The following is a 16,671-nucleotide window of genomic DNA, read 5'->3' as shown; positions in this document are numbered from 1 at the left end:
TGTTTGGATCAGCAGAGACACCACTGCCTGGGCATCAGCATTCCCACAGCCTGGAACAGTGCCCCAAATCCTGCCCTGATGGGTTGTGGAAAGGCCACAGGCAGTGACTTCCCCTCTACGATGGTGCCAGGTTCCAGGGAAAGCTCAGGAAGGCCCTTGTGCACTGTAAAGGGAGGTGTCGCTTCCCTCAGTGGGTTTGCACCACAACTGTGGCTGGACCTTCACCAGAATGGAAGGATGTGATGGTCCCCTCTGACAGAGGTGGCATTGTCCCTGTCCTCATGGTTCCCAGAGCACTTACCAATAAACCAGGACTGTGTATTTCATAAACCTGGTCAAAYGGCGGGTCTCGAAGAGCAGAGGGATGTCGAGGATCACGTAGCGGTAGCCTGCAGAAACGGCAAMATTCCCCAGAAAAAGGAACAGCGTTAACCCCCATTCCCAAATCCCTCGTGCTGCACACTACTGCCAGGAAAAGCAAAGCAAGCAGGAGCTCTACAGCTCCACGATTACAGCCGAGCAGAGCAGAGCCYGCCGGCCCTCCTCCCTCTCACAGGGAGGAAATGGTTTCATTCCAAGTTTTCAGAGGAAAAAAAAAAACCCCAACCCTAACCTGGCTGCTCTCAGACCAAAGGTGAAACTGCAGAAATATAATGAGGAGCTGAAACGAGGAGCTGAAATGAGAGCAGCAGTGCCTGGCTGGCAAGAGCGGCAGCCGTGCGCCGTGCAGGCCTCTCCCGGGAAGCAGTGCCCACAGCAGGATCTGCTCTCCACTCCTCCTCTTGTCCAAGACTTCGCCAGGCTGCAGCCATTCGAGCCAATGTTTCCCAGCTCAGCTTTCCTCCCTTCATGAATTGGAGTTAAACAGCTCCATTTTACCAGGGGGAGCAAGGAAATCCTTGCAGACCTCCTGCAGCTGTGACACCGAAACACAGAGGAGCCTCCAGGCACAGCCCAAGGGCTGAACTCTCATCAGAACGGGCTGAGTTTGGTTTAAAACCTCTGTCAGCACAGGGAGCAAAGCTTGTCACAGTCGCTGTCCCCCCGGTTCTCTCTGTGCCTCTGCCCTTGGCCAGTGTTTGGGGAGGTGGGAGGTGCYTGCTGAGCCTGGGGGAGAGGGCGAGGAGAGGGGAAAGCTCTAAGTCAGGACTTCACTCCCCTATGTGTCCCCAGCCAATCTCCAGGTTTATTGGTGTCCCCTCTTTATAACCCCTCTAAAACCAAGCTGCCCACAGCAAGCAAAGCCTTGACAAAGACATCATCAACCAAGGAGCCACCGTTCCACCAGCATCTCCGCCCTSAGAGGCTTCCTGCTGCCCTCTGATTTGATCGATCAGAGCTTTCCTTACACAGCGATCCTCAGAGACACCATCCAGCTATCCCAAATCATTAAATCCTGACTAATGAGGACAAAGCAGCCTGCTAAAGCCACGCAGCGCTCTCGCCGAGGGCCAGGACAGCATCCGCCTCCTGAGCCCGCAGCCCCGAGTTCAAGACTCCATCTCTGGCTCCTGGCATTCCTGCCTGTTGCTTCCTTTGTGCTTCCTCCTCCTCCTCCTCACCCTGCAGCAGAGCCCTGGCCTGTTCAGCTCTCACAGGGCTCAACTCYGATAAGAGCTGTGAATCCAGACTGACTCTATGAAAGCATCCGTCTGTCTACACGGAGCCCTCCGGAACAGCTGGTGATCTTATCTGGCATTTCCCCAGCCCAGCCTGACAGCTGCATTTGTTCCATTTATCAGGGGGAATGGGGGACTTCGGAAGCCACAGCTGTCAGCCCATTCCTCACCTTATCGACACTGAAAAGGCTCCGCAGCTTCCAGCAGAGCCCGAGCAGGCTGGGGGCAGGGAGGGATATTTGGCCGTTTCGGGAGTGTGACATTATCCATTGGGTAATCTCAGCAAAGCTGCTCACAGGCCCTACAGATACACTTTAAACAGCAGAGGAAGCGGTGAAGGGCAGCAGTGAAAGGCAGGAGTGAATCAGGAATGAATCCTCCCAACACTGACGCCAAAGGCCACCGGAGGCAGAGCACAAAGGCTGTCACTCAACGTCCCTTCCCTTTCTCTGTCCCTGTTCCTCTCCCCACATTCAAACCGAAGGCAGAGGAGCAGGGATGCTCCTGGCAGACTGGGCCATGGCCTCTTACCGAGCACAAAGTACTTCAGCACCTGCTTGAGCATCTCCTTCAGGATCTCGGGGTGGGTGATGGAGTTCAGCAGCCGCCGCTTCTCCGGCTGGGAGAAGATAATGTTTCCGAGAGCCTCACGATCTATCTCGCCGTTCTCCAGGAGTATCTCGGTGCCAAAGTGCTGCAGGATCTGCTGATGGGCCTTGGAGTGGGGCTGCACCACTGAGAACATCAAACAGCCAGGGGTGAGAGCCGGGTTTACAGCACAGTCGGGGTTTGCATCAGCAATCACCCTCAGATGGGGTTTGCTCATTAACTAACGGAGCTGATGCTCCCCCTGGCAGCACATCTGTCCTGGCACCACATCTGCACAGCCCGGCAGCTCCTGCCAGAACAGCCCTGCCAGCCCAAGGTCCCTTTGAGGACTGCCACCTGGGAGATCGAAGTCCTGCAGACATTAATTCAGCACCACAACCCTSCAGGCACGTGCTGCTGCTCGGGGTGACGAGTCAGCAGGGAGGGCARGAGGACACGGTGATGGCCACATGCCAAGGCAGGGGCAGGAACTGGGCTGAGACCATTCCCACCAGGGATCAAGCAGGGAGATCCTAAAGGGACCAGAACCAGCTGAAAACTTCAGCACTGTTTCTTCACTGCTGCAACTTGGCTCTGGCTGCTGCTGAGATGGTTTTTTTTACTGTCTTTTACTGAATTCTTCAGGAAAATGAACACAAAACCTTTCTAAAAGCTCAATCCCCAATCAGCCCTTGCAGGGGCTCTGACGTTACAGGAGCGTATAACTTTAAAGCCACMAAAAAAAMCCMAAAAAAAAACCACACCAACAAAAGGGATGAAGCAATAAAACCATAATTAAGCTCCAGCTGAGGGTAACCACAGAGAAGGACAGACCRCAGATAATCATCTCTCCCAAATCCAGGAACATTGCCACAGGTTGTAACCTCAGGCCAACCTCATAAAAGTCTTTAAGACCATTTTTTTTCTCCCATGGAATATCACATGGAGGCAGTTTCAGGATGGGTGAAATCCGTATAGTAAACAAACACATATAAAAAAGGAATTGGTGGAAAATAAAGTGATTGGCAGAAAACTGACACWGAGTATCTGTAGTGTTTTCCTACCGTCTCTGAGGGCTTTTAGCACCTCCAGCAAATTTCCTGCACCTCCAGGGGAATTACAGTGCAATAAAATGTTAAAGCATCACAGCTTTGAGTGGCTGCACAGTAAGTTCTTCACCAAACAGAAAAGCTCAGGCACTTCCAAATGATTCCACTGCACCACAGCTCAGCTGCAGACCCCAAACTTGCCACGTGCAGGATCCACAGCCCTCAGAATCCCAGAATCTGAAAAAAGCTCATCCAGTGCCACCCCCTGCCACACCTTCCACTATCCCAGGTTSCTGCAAGCCCTGTCCAACCTGGCCTTGGAMATTTCCAGGGATGGAGCARCCAYAGCTGCTCTRGGCAACCTCTGCTCCCATTGTTATCCCACTGGGATGGAGGGATTGACATCTCACAGGTAATCAGGGAGAATAAGCTCTGCTCCAGTCCCACTGAGGTAATGTTCTAGGTCTTTCCTCCAGCCCTAGCAGCACATTTTGAGAGCAGCAAGAGGCAGGTGTGCAGTGCAGGAGCAGGGGCCAAATTCCCCCTGACCTGGGATCTCTGGAGCTTTTTTTTTTTTTTTTTTTTTTTTTTTTTACTTTTTTTTTTTTTTTTTTTTTTTTTTGTGCATTCCTGTCATCATAAGAACAATTTTTAAGGTAATTTTTCTATGTAACACACATTTCTTCCTGTAAAACACCATTTATGCAGGCAAATTAAACGTATTTTTTTTTTTTTGAGCACATTAATTTTGTGCTCTGATCTCTCAGTATCACCAGGCAAACAACACCCAGCACAGAGGAATGTTCTCTTTCAGCCACGTTAGTGATCCCACCCAATGTAACCGAGTGACAGGTTCAGGGGGCTCAGGGGGCACATGGGATAAGCCAAGGGATCCCTCTTTACAGGAAACCACTTTTATTTTTGCCCGGACTTGGCTTTCAAAGTTGGGAAGCCTCACACTCCAGGGGAGGGAAATTCAGGGCACAATCTCTCCAYGGTGTTCATTAGGTCATGATCTTTTCTTTTTTCGTTATTAAAAATATATCCTCGCTCCAATCCCCCCTCCCGGGGCGGCTGCACGGCAGCCTGGCGGACCGGGAAGCGGGAGGGAAATGCTTCTCCGATGTACCCAGAGCACCCTCTGCCGTCAGCGCTTGCCGGCAGCGATCCCGGTTGTCAGGGGAACCTCAGGSAGAAGCATCAGCTCTGGCAAACTCACCCTGCCTGGCGATAACATCGGCATCGATCACRGCACAGCCCAGCTCCCGCAGCACGGCCACCACTGTGCTCTTCCCCGACGCGATCCCACCYGACAGTCCCACCAGGAACATCGTGCTCTGGAAGGGAAAAAGAAGAGCTGGAAAATGTACAGGACCAGGCCATTTTGTTCRTGCTGAGCACATCAAATATTTAGTCTCTACCAGGCAACTTAATTCAAAGCTCATTTCCATTCTTTCTCAGGGCATCACTGAGACACCAGCAGGATTTTGGCACCCTCTGAGCTGGGTATCCCTGTTTCACAGGCTGCAGGACAGCACTGGATTAAACGAGGCTTCTGTGGACCCTCCTAACTCTGGATGTGCCACTTGAGCCAGACTTAAACTCTTCCAGCTGGTTCACCTGCAACTCCAGCAACTGCTTCCCCTTTAGCACCTGCAGCCATCAAACCAGAATCCCATCKACAGCACCCTGAGTCATGGAATGGTTTGGGTTGGAAAGGATCTTAAAGCTCATCCAGTGCCACCCCTGACATGGGCAGAGACACCTTTCACTGTCCCAGGGTGCTCCAAGCACTGTCCAGCCTGGCCTTGGGCACTTCCAGGGATCCAGGGGCAGCCACAGCTTCTCTGGACACCCTGTGCCAGGACCTCCCCACCCTCACAGGGAACAATTCCTTCCCAATATCCCATCCATCCCTGCCCTCTGGCAGTGGGAAGACATTCCCTGTATCCTGTCACTCCTGTTCCTTGTCCAAAATCCCTCTTGGGGACCCTTTAGGCCCTGCAAGGGGCTCTGAGCTCTCTCTGGATCCTTCTCCTCTTCAGGTGAACACCCCCAGCTCTGCCAGCCTGGCTCAGAGCAGAGGGGCTCCAGCCCTTGGAGCATCTCCATGGCCTTCCCTGGACCTGCTCAGAGAAATCAGGAGAAATTTTTGGCAGGTTGAGGGGACCCAGGAGCAGTGAAAAAGGGGCAAAATTGAGACAATTTCTCAGCCAGCACTGGACTCATGAAGCCTGAGAGGAGAACCTTGGTCAAATCCCTRAGCCAGGTACTGGAACTCAACCACCTCTGACAAAACTGGGACCCAAAGCCCAGGAGACACTCAGTGAATCCCATTCCCACACTGCTGACAGCCCAAAGGACRGGGAAATCACAGCTCAGAGCAGCAMACTGGGTGTCTGAGCACAGATCTGGGCTTGCCCTCAGTCTTGGGGCTGGGATGGGGGTGGTAACCCCGGGCTGACCCCGAGCAGACGCTGCTCTCACAGCTCCTTCACAGAGACCTGTCCCTGCTCAATCCTCGAAATCCTGCATGTGTGCTCTCAAACCAAAAGGCTCAGCCACACAGAGGCAGCTCTGGAGAGCTGAGGGGCTCCTCTGAGTATCAACATCCCAAAAGTACAACAGGGTGGCTACAGACTCCAGTGTCCCCGCTGCAGCCCCAGCCCAGAGCAYCCAGGGCTTTGTGCAGCCATGTCCTGCAAATCCCCAAGGACAGCAGGTCTGACTTTGCTGTCAYCTCACCCAGGGTGACTCCCACAGCCCAGCCTGTGGCTGTTGCATCTGAGAAGGAATTGGCTCATGGGTAGACACCCCTCAGCTTCYTCTCACCCAGATCCTGCTCCCTCCTGGCAGCCCAACCCCAACAATCTCAGTCACCATCGCTCTGCCTCACCTGGCTCTGGTCTCCCATTCTCCCTCCAGACACCACCAGTCCCCCAAAAACTCTGCAAATAAAGGAACCAGGTACCTACTGCCYGTCCTGCTGGCACCCGAGGGCAGCAGGTGAGAACAGGAGGCTGCAGGAGGGCTCAGGATGGCTGGAAACACAGCACCACGTCCCTTTGGGCTAGAAAACAACAAAAAAAGACACTTCAGTCATAATTCAGTCCTACAAACGGGACCCAGACCCACAGTTTGGTGGGAAGGAGGGCAAGTCCTGGCAGCTGGAGGCAGCTCAGAGGGAAGGAGCAGGGCTGAAGCCCCTGCCAGCAGCTCATGGAACAGCTCGACCAAGCACCACGTGCTCCTTCCCTTTCCCAGACACCAGGGCAACAAATGGCAACAGCTCCAGCAGCAACGAGGGGGGATCCAAAAGGAATCAGAGAGGGCCAAAATAATGATAGACTGAACAGCAGTGCTTTGGGGAGGCTGGTGTACCTGCCAAGCAGGGTCTGGACCCCACAAGGAGCCTCTCCCTGTGTTACAGAGGGCTTTTTATTTATCCCAGCAGGTTCAAATCCTGCCCTCCCACCAGCATTTTATACATTTGCAGCCCGTGAGGGGACAACACGACACCAGGAGGATCCAGATCATGGCAGCAGAGGCTCTGTGTGCCTGTTTTTTAAAAACACACTAAAAACTCTCCCACCCTTATAAACACAGGGCTCTAACTTCAGTAACCCCAGCATTTTGGCCTGCAGCTTCAGCTGGCATTTGCTCCCAAAAACTTTGCTATTTCTGTCCCTCCACCACAGGAATTACTGCAGGGGGAAAGCAGCCCTTGGAAGGGTTATYCTGGAAACCAGGGCCAGCTGGGGATCTGAACACTCGTGCTGTCCAAGGGCCTGCACACATCTCAGGCATCAATATTTAACAAGCTCGGGTTTGAACTGCACACGAGAGGCCAGCCCACTGCTGCAGATGTCACCAGCAGGAGCCAGAAACAGTTTTCCCCCAAATACACAATTTTTGGGGATATATTTGGCATGTGCCAACTAAGCCAGACATGGGGACAAACAGAACACGAGCCACAGGGGCTGGTCAGGTTGGAAAACTCGGTGTGTTGCTCCTGCAGTGAGGAATGGGGAGATGCACCCAGGGCACTGAGGAACCGGTTTTTAAAGAATTAAGTGCCCAAAAATTCCCGTGTTCCAACTTCTGCGGATTTTGAGCCCAGCACAAACTGCCAAGCTCAATCCATCCATCCGGCGACCACAGAGATCAGGGACAGAGCTGGACTGTGTCCTCCAGCACTATCCTACACCCGGCTCTCCTCTTGAGCCCATCCTCGTTACTGGCTGGGGCTGAGAGAGCTGGTGCTTGGCTCGAGGAGGCTGCAGTTAAAGGGAAGAAYCACCAAATACATCGTTAATTGGCGGGGAAAGAGGCGCCGATTGACACAAGGACCTTGACCCACCCCGCGRGGCGCCGGGCCCGCCATGAGCCCCCTCCTGCCGCCCTCACCACTCACCCTCAGCCCGCCTTCACACGCACCGCAGTGTCCCGCGCGCCTATTGGCTGGCGGGGAGCGGGGGCGGCTCTCCCAGCCAATCGGTACCGCCCTCATTAGGCTCGGCCCGCCCCCTCAAGCAGGAAGCGGGTGGAGACGCGAGCMCCGCGGCCTCGACGGGAGACGGGCAAGTGAGGGGACGGGCCGTTGCTCTCCGCCCGGCGGGGCCTCCGCGGCTGTACCGGTGTGAGGGAGCTCGCTCGCCCYCGGCGCCCCGCCCCGGGACACGCCCAGAGACCGGCGGGTGTTGTAGTTCCTGCCCAGGTGCAACCCGGCCGCCGCATGCCCACGCAGACTACCACTCCCGGCATGCCTCGCGCCCCGCCGCCCAATCGCGGCGCGCTTTGTTGCGGGGGTGCGGCACGCGCGGAGGYCCCGTTCAAGATGGCGGACGACAGTGAGACAGCAGTGAGGCGGCCACCGGCGAGGACTCCGCGGCCGGCGGCGGAGGAGAACGACCACGAGCATTGCAGCGACTGCGAGAACGAGGCGGAGCATGGCTCCAACCGGGGGTGAGCGGCGGCCGGGACCGCGTGCCGCGGCGGTGGCGGGGCCCATTGAGGCGAGCAGCGGCCGGGAAGTGAGGGGTGTCCCTCCCCTCGGGTGCGCTGATTGGTTGCCGGGCAGCATCGCGGGCAGCGATTGGTCCAGCCGCCTGTCAGTCTGGCGGGGGGGGCGGTGCCGCTGGCGCCCATTCACGCCCGCTGCGGGAGCGTGTCCGAAGCTCAGCAGGGTCGGGCGCGGCCGCGGCGTGGATGGGTCACGGCACGGGGCTGCGAGTGCCTTTTTGGGGCAGAAATARGCCAAATTAGCGGCTCCTCTTGGTCTTGCGTTAGGGTGTGTCTCCCTGCATTCCCACTGCCCTCCCGCACAAGCCGCAGCCCATTCCTGGMATTTCCATCCCCACGGGTGACTCCCAGGGTGGTGGCACGGTTGGATGCGTGATTCTGCTTTCCGGAGCGTGTGGCATCCTCGTGCCCTGGAATAATCCCGGCCTTGTGCACACTCATGCCGTCGTTATCCTAAACACAGCCCAGGGTTTTGCAAAGCTCTGCCTACATTGTCTCGTGGTCGGAGGAACGCGGCCTGCAGAGGTATGAAATGGTGGAATAACAATAACAAGGCAGGGAGTGAGCACAGGCAGCGAGGCAGGTCCTTATCTCAGTAGGGAAGAGCTGGAATGCTTAACATAGCACCCTAGATACTCACTGCCTTAATTAATACGGTGCAGAGCTGCCTCACTGTGCCTGGGATTTGCAGGAGAGGTTTCATCCTCATTCCTGCTGTGAACAGGAACATCACTGTGTGGCTTTCCAGAGGTTTCCAGCAGTTTTGCACCTTGCTCTTCCCACACCTGAGCCTCACTGGGCTCCTCCTACTCACCTGGTGCCCCAACAGCCTCTTCCCCACTCCTGCAGAGCAAAGACTGTGGGCTTGGAGAGYCCTTCTCCCTCCATCAGCAGCTTTCCATAGGCAATCTGCTGCCCAGGAGCTGAAGCGAATAAAAGGTCACACAAGAAATATCACAGARGCTTTTTTTTATGACAGCACAGCTGCCCATTTATATTTTATTTCCCTCCCGGGTGTGGCACCGTGTCTCAGTTTAATCGGGTTTAGCYGTGCTTGGGGAGATTTTTATTTTCTTTGCCTCTGACATGATTAGGTTTGTGGAAGCCAGAGCCGAGCAGAGGAGACACGGTGCTCAATCACTGCTCTTCCCCAGCCCAGCGGTTCCTCCTGCCCTTTGCCAGGAAAAGGTGTGTCCTCAAGCCCTCCCTGGATCCTGGCATGGGCACCCCAAGGAGCTGGAATGCCACAAGCAGCCTGGGGAATATCCAGTAGGAAATGGTTTGGATTGCTTGGGGAAGTAGCACCAAAAGCGTGGCTGGTGGGTGCAGATAAGAAAAGCGAGGCAGGGAGGCATTGGAGCTCTGGCAAATCTGGCAAATCAAAATAGCCCCAAAACCCAACAGAGACCCACCCAAGCGGTGGGAGGGAGGAAGATTTCCTTTCTGGATGCACARCCATTAATTCTGTTGATTCCATACCATCCCATTACACTGGGGTGTGGGAGTATTTCCGGTCACCCCAGTGACAGCATCCCCAAAACCAGGCTTTGAGCTGCTAGTGTTTGTAGAGCCACACTCAGAGCCCTGCCTGTGCCAGTTTATGCAGGGATCTTGGCTCTGAGGTTTAAAACATAAAAGTGTTCCTTAGTGAAAGCAATACTTCCTTTCCTTTTAAGGACAGGAAAGAGGAATTGAGTTTCCTCAGCCTCATCCCATGTCAGCACTGGGAAGTGGCTGCACTGCTCTCTGCTGCGCCTGTCCGAGTTGATTTTTCCAAAGAAAATGATCCCATTTTGGTATTTATCACGTTTTCCTTTGTGTGGAGAGAGCTGCTGGTGTGTCCCTGGTGGCTGTGGAGGGTTAATTCCCTGGCTCTGGAAAGGCAGGAACATTGCACGGGCTCAGCCTGGTGGGATTTGTCACCCCTCAGGCAGCCAGAGCAGCAGTGACACCAAGGACTGGAGTCTCCCAGTCCCGTGGAACAATTCCATTATTGCCAAAACCACCTGGGGAAGCTGTTTCAGGTGGGAAATTTTGGGAGTGCCCTGTGGCACAGCTGGCTTGTTGTTTGACGGGGTGTCAAGGGGCAGAGGGGCTTTTCCAGAGGGGCAGCTGCAGTTTTGGCAGTCCCTGCCTGCACTTAGCCATGAGAAGGTGCTCCTGGGACGAGCCTGAGCTCCAGCACGTGGGATTCAGGTGTAGGTGAAGGTGTGGAGAGCACACTGATGGCACGCTGGGCTCTGGGAGCTGAGCTCTGCCATCTGCAGATCCTCCCTCCCTCCCTTCCTGCCGCAGCCCCTAACGAGATTACAGCCTAAGCACCGGGCCTGATTAGCCCCGGCTTGGCAGAAGGATTTTCCAGCACCTAAATACGGAGCAGGGATCTACTCCTTCTCCTCTGACACCTTTCAGCCTCCCACCAGGCTGAGGGAGCCCACAAGCTGGAGTTGTTGCCCTTGTGCTTCCTYCCTCCCTCGGGTTTGGGAATTCGGTGGGAGCCATGGATCTGGGGGATAGATATGTGGGTGCTGAGCACCAGTTTTTGTCTTTGGTGTTTTCCAGCCTCCAGAGGGGCTGAGCACAGTCAGTCTGAGTAGGTCTCACCCTGAGCAAGCCCGGCATCTGTCTTRGGTGCTTCCAAAAATAAATGTTCAGGATTCCTGAGGTTATGGGGGTGTTTTCTGGGCAGTGGTTGATGCTGGAGCCTTTGCCTCCAACTCAAGGAACTGTCTGGTAACAGAAAAGAAGGGRTTGGAGTGCTAAGTAATGGCCATGATGGTGGGAATGCCTTTCTCAGAAGGGAAAAGTGTTTTCCTTAGCCAGAAAAGAGACCTTGGTGATCCCACAGGGAATCAGGAGATGTTTCACATGGTGCAGCCGAGGTGCCCTTCTCCAGCTACTTCATCTCTCAAAACACCTCAGAATGGAAAGGAATATGGGAGGGAAAAAGGAAGGAAAAAAGCCTTAAGTGCAGTTGGGAAGGCTGTGGGCTATTGGACAGGAGGTGGGCTCCAGCTCACCCTTCCTGGGGATGAAACTGCTCTGGCCCTCGGCTTTGTGGTTCAGGTCAGCTGCAGTGAGATTTTGAATGGTGGTGGCTTGTCCCAGGACACTGGTGGGATATTGTCATTAATTTGGGGACTGTCTGAGGGGTGCAGCTACCCTGGAGAAAAAATGCTTGCTTTCCTAAATAGATTTATGGTGGAAAATACCTTTAATTGTTGCTCCTCTTGGTGTAATGAATGGGACCTTCAGGTGTTCCAGYATTTTCCTACATGCTGGTGACTCCTCTGCAAGCTTGGTTTTCATCTCCTGGCTGGAACAGGGCTCTCCCCCAGGCCATGGCACCTGGAATGCAAAAACCTYATCCCACCTTCTGCCACCCTGATTTCTTCCAGGTCACGACAGCTTTGCTCATAAATCAGGGAGGAATTTTCTCAGCGCCTTCACCTGCGAGCCCAGCGTGGCTGGGCTGAGCTCATTAGCACCAAGCTGGGAGTTGGCAGCTCTGATTTATGGAGCAAAGCGATGCCGACAGAGTATGAGGGGAGCATTTTGTCTGTCTCATCTGACACCTGCAGCATTTCAATGTGCAGATGAGCTGGGAACACATGTTTGTCTCCTTTGGAAGGGGCGAATTCCAGCATCAGCCCTTAGGGCGTCCTCAGRAATGCCCCGGTGCTGTCAGTTGGTGTTAAAATTGATAGGAAATGGTTTGGATGTGTTTATYGTGGCTCCAAGGTGGCTTTGCTTATCCCAGGACTTCATCGTGGCCAGGATCTGCTCGTGCTCCTCCCCAGGGAGTTAAAAAAGCCATCACACATTTGTCACCCAAATCAATATCAGTGTCAGCAGCGCTGTGCTGCGATCGCTGCTGCTGTCATGTCCAAGCAGCATCTCCTGGATGGAGGCAAAGCCCTTTCCTGGCACTGGGAGGGAAGGTGGAATTCCTCCCAGGGATGGTTCAACAGTGCCCCGGAGTGCTGGTCCATGGAGCTGCTGTTTCCCAGAGCTGTGGCTTTGCTCCTGCTCCTCTCTCTACTCCCTTTGTCCACTTCTGGATTCCCATYGATCAGCAGAGCCTGTGGGGAGCACCAGGAGATGGGAAACATTCCTGATGTGGGAACGAGCAGTGGTTCAGGGGGAGCTACTTCACAAAAGGGGGTGAAGAGAAGCTCCCCCTTCTTCTCCAGAAGTGCATGAAGGGGGGCAGTGAGAGGAGCTTCTCTACACCCCCTTTTGTGGAACAGCTCGCTCTGAACCACTGCTCATTCCCACACCAAAAACATGGGAAAATTGTTCCCATTTCCTGGYGTTCCMCACAGGCTCTGCTGATCGATKGGAATCCTTTTCCCCAGCATGTGCTGCTTGTTCAGGTTTTATGCAGAGGAAAAGCTTCCCCAGCTTTTCATGGAGCCCAGCAGCTCCATGTTGTGCAAACTGCCCTCCTCTGCTCCCTGGGCCAGTGCAGCCCATCACCTTGGCTTTCTGTGCTACATCCACAGGCGTGTCCCAGCTTCATCCCTCATAAAACATTTCTCCATCCACTTTTCCCTAGTTTCATAACCTTCTTGCTGCTCTGCCCAGGCATTTCAGAGAATGGTTGGGTTGGAAGGGAGCTTGAAGATCATCCAGTTCCATGGGCAGGGRCATCTTCCACTTGCATTTCTTCAAGCTCTGTTCCCCTCCCAGCTCCTTCTTGTTCTGACTTTGCTGAAATAAATAGCTGGATGCTGCTCCAACATATTTTCCAGTATGTTTCCTTTTATTTTATCCCTGCTCTACCYTCTTCACCACTATCTTGTGTTTGCTGAAGACGTTAAACAGCTCCAGGAGTGAGCAGTGCTTGTGGGGATTCCAGTCTTGTGCCTCTGAGCGAGTCAGATCTGTGGGGTTGTCCCTGGGGAGAGCTGTTCTGGGGTGCAAGGACTGAGACACCTCTGTTGTAGAGTCCAAATGCACTGGCTGTRTCCTGAGCCCACCTGGCAGCACTGAGGGCCAGGACAGAGCTGGCACACGCTGTCCCCAATTTGCTTTGCAGGAGACCCCTCATGTGTTGACATGAGCCCTCCTGGCCCCAWGTCCCTCCCTTTCCCCTCTCATCCCTCCACTCAGACCTGTTTCAGCCTCTCCAGGATTGAATTTCCTCCTGAACCCTGACCTTCTCGGAGGCTGTAGTGCCTCCTCCCAGYTTGGGGTGTCTCAGCTCCCCCATAACTTGTGCCAGGTCATCCCATGCAGGATCACAAGATCACCATCACGAAATCCCATCTGCCGTGCTGGGAGCAGGCACCTCTCCTGTGTTTTGGCATCAGGGTGGTGCTGGAACAAAGGCCAGGCTCAGGGAGGGCTTTCACAGCAGCAGCAGCAGCAGCTTTTGGGGGTGATCATGGTCTGGATGTCCAGGGCTGCCCTGTGTCCCTGGCAGGAGGAGCTGTGCCCTGGTGCAGGCACTTCCCACCCTGCACTCSCAGAGATTCGCTGCTCAGTGTCAATTTTCCACCTCCAGCATAACTGCATAATAATTTTCCAATAAACAGCCACCACCTCTGCAGGTGAGGTGGCACTCAGCACRGTGTCCTTGGCCACCAGCCCTTCTGTGGTGCCTGATCCTGCTCTGGGGCTTTATCCCTGAGGCTGGACCAGCATTTGCTGCTTCCACACCTATCCCTGAGTGAGCAGGGGTTGTGGGTGYCTGGCTGTCAGCCAGAATTCCAAATCACAGCACATTTTGGTGGAGAACGCAGGCACTCATGAGGACTTGGAGATAAGTATACTRATTGGGAGAAAATAATGGGCAAAACAAGTATTAAGCTATGTTTTTAAAGCAGTGTGATARTTATGTATTTGTGCTGTAATYGTAGTGAAGATTCTAGGGGTGGATTGMGTGTAATTTTTTTTGCTTTCTGTTTTGTGTTGGGATCTTTCGTGTAGGTTGGGATCTTTTCAGTTTAGGTTACTCGATCTTTTGCTTGTGTTGTTGTAAGTAAAGTTGTATGTTGAATTTGGATTTTAATGATTTCTTCTCGAAGGAGGAGGAAAAAGCCAAAGCTGGACATCCCCCTGCCCCACAGGGTGGATTTTGGCACGGGTGGCAGAGCAGGGTGATGTGACAGCAGAGATGTGGTCACCTGCTGCATGGGGCACAGTCCCACTGCCAAACAAACCTGTGGGGTGGGAGGTGTTGSTGCTGGTCCCTTTTTGGGAGCTCAYRGGGARTTMTGTGCCATACACAGGGACTATTCCCCTTCCTGGAGACTTGGGCTCAGCAGGGAGCCTGTGTTTTCTTTACAGCGCTTCAGAAACCAAACAAATGCTCTCCCAAAAGAAAACCTCAAGGTTCCAGTGATRTTTGTTTCGTTCCTCAGGGGCCTGAGTCCAGCAAATGACAGYGGAGCCAAAAAGAAGAAAAAGAAACCCAAACGGAAGAAAGAGAAAGGAGGAGGAGACCAGGCCGACCAGGCTCAGGACCAGCCAGTGAAGGTGACCACCCCCTTCCTGGAATCCCAGCCTCCCACAACAGCCAGCCCCATTCCAAACCTCCCTGGTGTCATTTAGGGCAAGGAAAGAGCTCCCAGTCGTGGTTTTAGGCACTTGCTGCTCAAAACCCTTCAGATTTAGAGTGATTTCCCAGCCTGGCTCTGTGCGTGGGAATTGCTGTTGCTGCAGAAAGTGTTTGCAGAGCAGTCTGGGGATAATGYAGTCCTTGGCTGGATATCCCAGCCAGTTCCAGGGTCACACTGGCACCTCCAAGTGCTTCTTCCCAGACACCAGCTGCCTGTCACAGGCAGGAGCTGCCACCTGCCAGCTCCGAGTCCTGCCCGCAGCAGCACGGGGCTGACATCTGATGGTGTTGATTTTTGCTTRATTATCACAAAAGCAGCAGCTGGGGAGAGCAGGGTCTGTTTTATCCCCTGGGCTTTGCCCAATCCTCTCCAGCAGCCACTGGAGAAGCAGCACAGGACACGCCAGGGTTTGCCCCTCCTGGCCCTTTTGTCCCCTCTGGTGATGTGGCAGAGGACACACATCAGCAGAGGCTGTTTTCTCTCTGRTGCCCAATTCTCATCCAAATATTTTGAATATTTTGTCCATCTCACTGTTCAGAGCTTTAAATTGAGGCTTTGCATTTTTCAAACTAAATTCCTCAGGGATCASAGAGCAGCTGAGGTTGGAAATTCAKTGCAGAGCCATCCACCCTGAGGAAGAGGAGGATGAAAGTGTCTTTCATCTTGACTCAACCTCTCTGCCTTGTCCCAGCCYGTGGTGTCCAGGGACTCCTCTGGAAGCTGCAGTTTATGGGTACAGATCCAGYTTAGAGGGAGGAGGCTGAGCAGTGAGACAGAAAAGCCACTGAAGGAATCCCAAGTGCAGGGTGTGGGTTGATCCATCTGTCCCTGCAGGATGTCGGGTGGGTAGGTTTGCTCCTGGGGCTCACAGTCTCCTTTTARTGAAGCTTAAAGCATTTTCAGGCAGTTTATGCATCCCCTTTGCCCCAGGAGTGTCTGGAAACCAGGTGTGGGTGTGTGGCAGGTGGCTGGTGAGAGGGTTCATGCAAGGATTGAGGATGGCCAGGGAGGCTCCTCCTGCTCTCCCTTTCCTGGCAGCACCCACAGCAGGGTCAGCTCCATGTTCCCCTTAAAGAGGAGCCCARATACAAACCCAGTGGCTCAGCTCACTCATTTTGTCTTTCCACTCTCCTTTTCTGCCCTCAGGTGAACTCTTTACCTGCTGAGAGGATCCAGGAGATTCAAAAAGCCATCGAGCTCTTCTCCGTAGGTCAGGGCCCTGCCAAAACCATGGAGGAGGCCAGCAAGAGGAGCTACCAGTTCTGGGACACACAGCCAGTGCCCAAGCTAGGTATGGMAGCTCCTCAATGCCCTGGGGATCCTGGGGGAGGCCTTGTGGTCCCCAGGCTGCTCCAGGAAGCCCTCAGAGATGCTGATCTGTGRTCATGATCTGGCCCTGCCTGGCCTGGGCTTCAAAGGCATCAAAAACACTTCACCATTCAGCATCGTGGGCTGTGGGGGTCTGGACAGCTGTGGGTGGATACAGAGGGGTGAGGAACCACTTCAGACATTACCCTGATGCTTCCTGTGTTTGGGCAATCCTTAATCCCAGTTTTTAGCCCTGGAGCTGGGTCTCCCCAGCCCTCTGTGCCCAAGTTTCATGTGTGGTGTTGCCACATCCAGGTCCCAGAGCTGTTCAGCTGTCCCCTTTCTGAGGTAAAGCTTCCCAGACAGGTGGGGTAACTTGGGGTCATCCAGGGCTGGGTGGTGGTGGGAGCTCTGGGGAGCAGATCCAYGTGCTGAGCTGCCCCATCCCTGATTTGCTGGGCTCACATCCCTCTCTGGCACGGGCAGGAGCTACAGCTGAGCCAGGAGAGGGGAAACATC

General features: G+C 54.2%; 2 protein-coding genes across 4 annotated transcripts in view; one reads left to right on the top strand and one right to left on the bottom strand.

Annotated features, from left to right (window-relative positions):
- DCAKD (dephospho-CoA kinase domain containing) overlaps window positions 1–7,852 on the bottom strand; it is a 9,351-nt gene extending 1,499 nt beyond the window's left edge. Inside the window, exons 1-5 of one of the 3 annotated variants that reach the window (XM_057385605.1) lie at window positions 7,671–7,852; window positions 6,228–6,326; window positions 4,476–4,593; window positions 2,151–2,354; window positions 302–389 (exon numbers count right to left, since the gene is read on the bottom strand). In XM_057385605.1, coding sequence (XP_057241588.1) covers window positions 302–389; window positions 2,151–2,354; window positions 4,476–4,587 — 404 coding nt within the window. In that variant the 5' untranslated portion in view covers window positions 4,588–4,593; window positions 6,228–6,326; window positions 7,671–7,852. The other 2 variants (XM_057385607.1, XM_057385606.1) reach the window with 2 other exon arrangements.
- NMT1 (N-myristoyltransferase 1) overlaps window positions 7,784–16,671 on the top strand; it is a 17,631-nt gene continuing 8,743 nt past the window's right edge. Inside the window, exons 1-3 of the mRNA XM_057385604.1 lie at window positions 7,784–8,221; window positions 14,647–14,761; window positions 15,991–16,135. Of these exons, the coding sequence (XP_057241587.1) occupies window positions 7,992–8,221; window positions 14,647–14,761; window positions 15,991–16,135 (490 nt within the window). The 5' untranslated portion in view covers window positions 7,784–7,991. The remainder of the gene's footprint in view (window positions 8,222–14,646; window positions 14,762–15,990; window positions 16,136–16,671) is intronic.

The sequence above is a fragment of the Malurus melanocephalus genome, unplaced genomic scaffold, assembly GCF_030028575.1.
Source record: "Malurus melanocephalus ecotype Western Australia unplaced genomic scaffold, MMel_1.1 scaffold_848, whole genome shotgun sequence".
Classification (NCBI taxonomy): Eukaryota; Metazoa; Chordata; class Aves; order Passeriformes; family Maluridae; genus Malurus; species Malurus melanocephalus.
The sequence above is the reverse complement of the archived record's forward strand: the minus strand, read 5'-3'. Positions and strand labels throughout refer to the sequence as shown.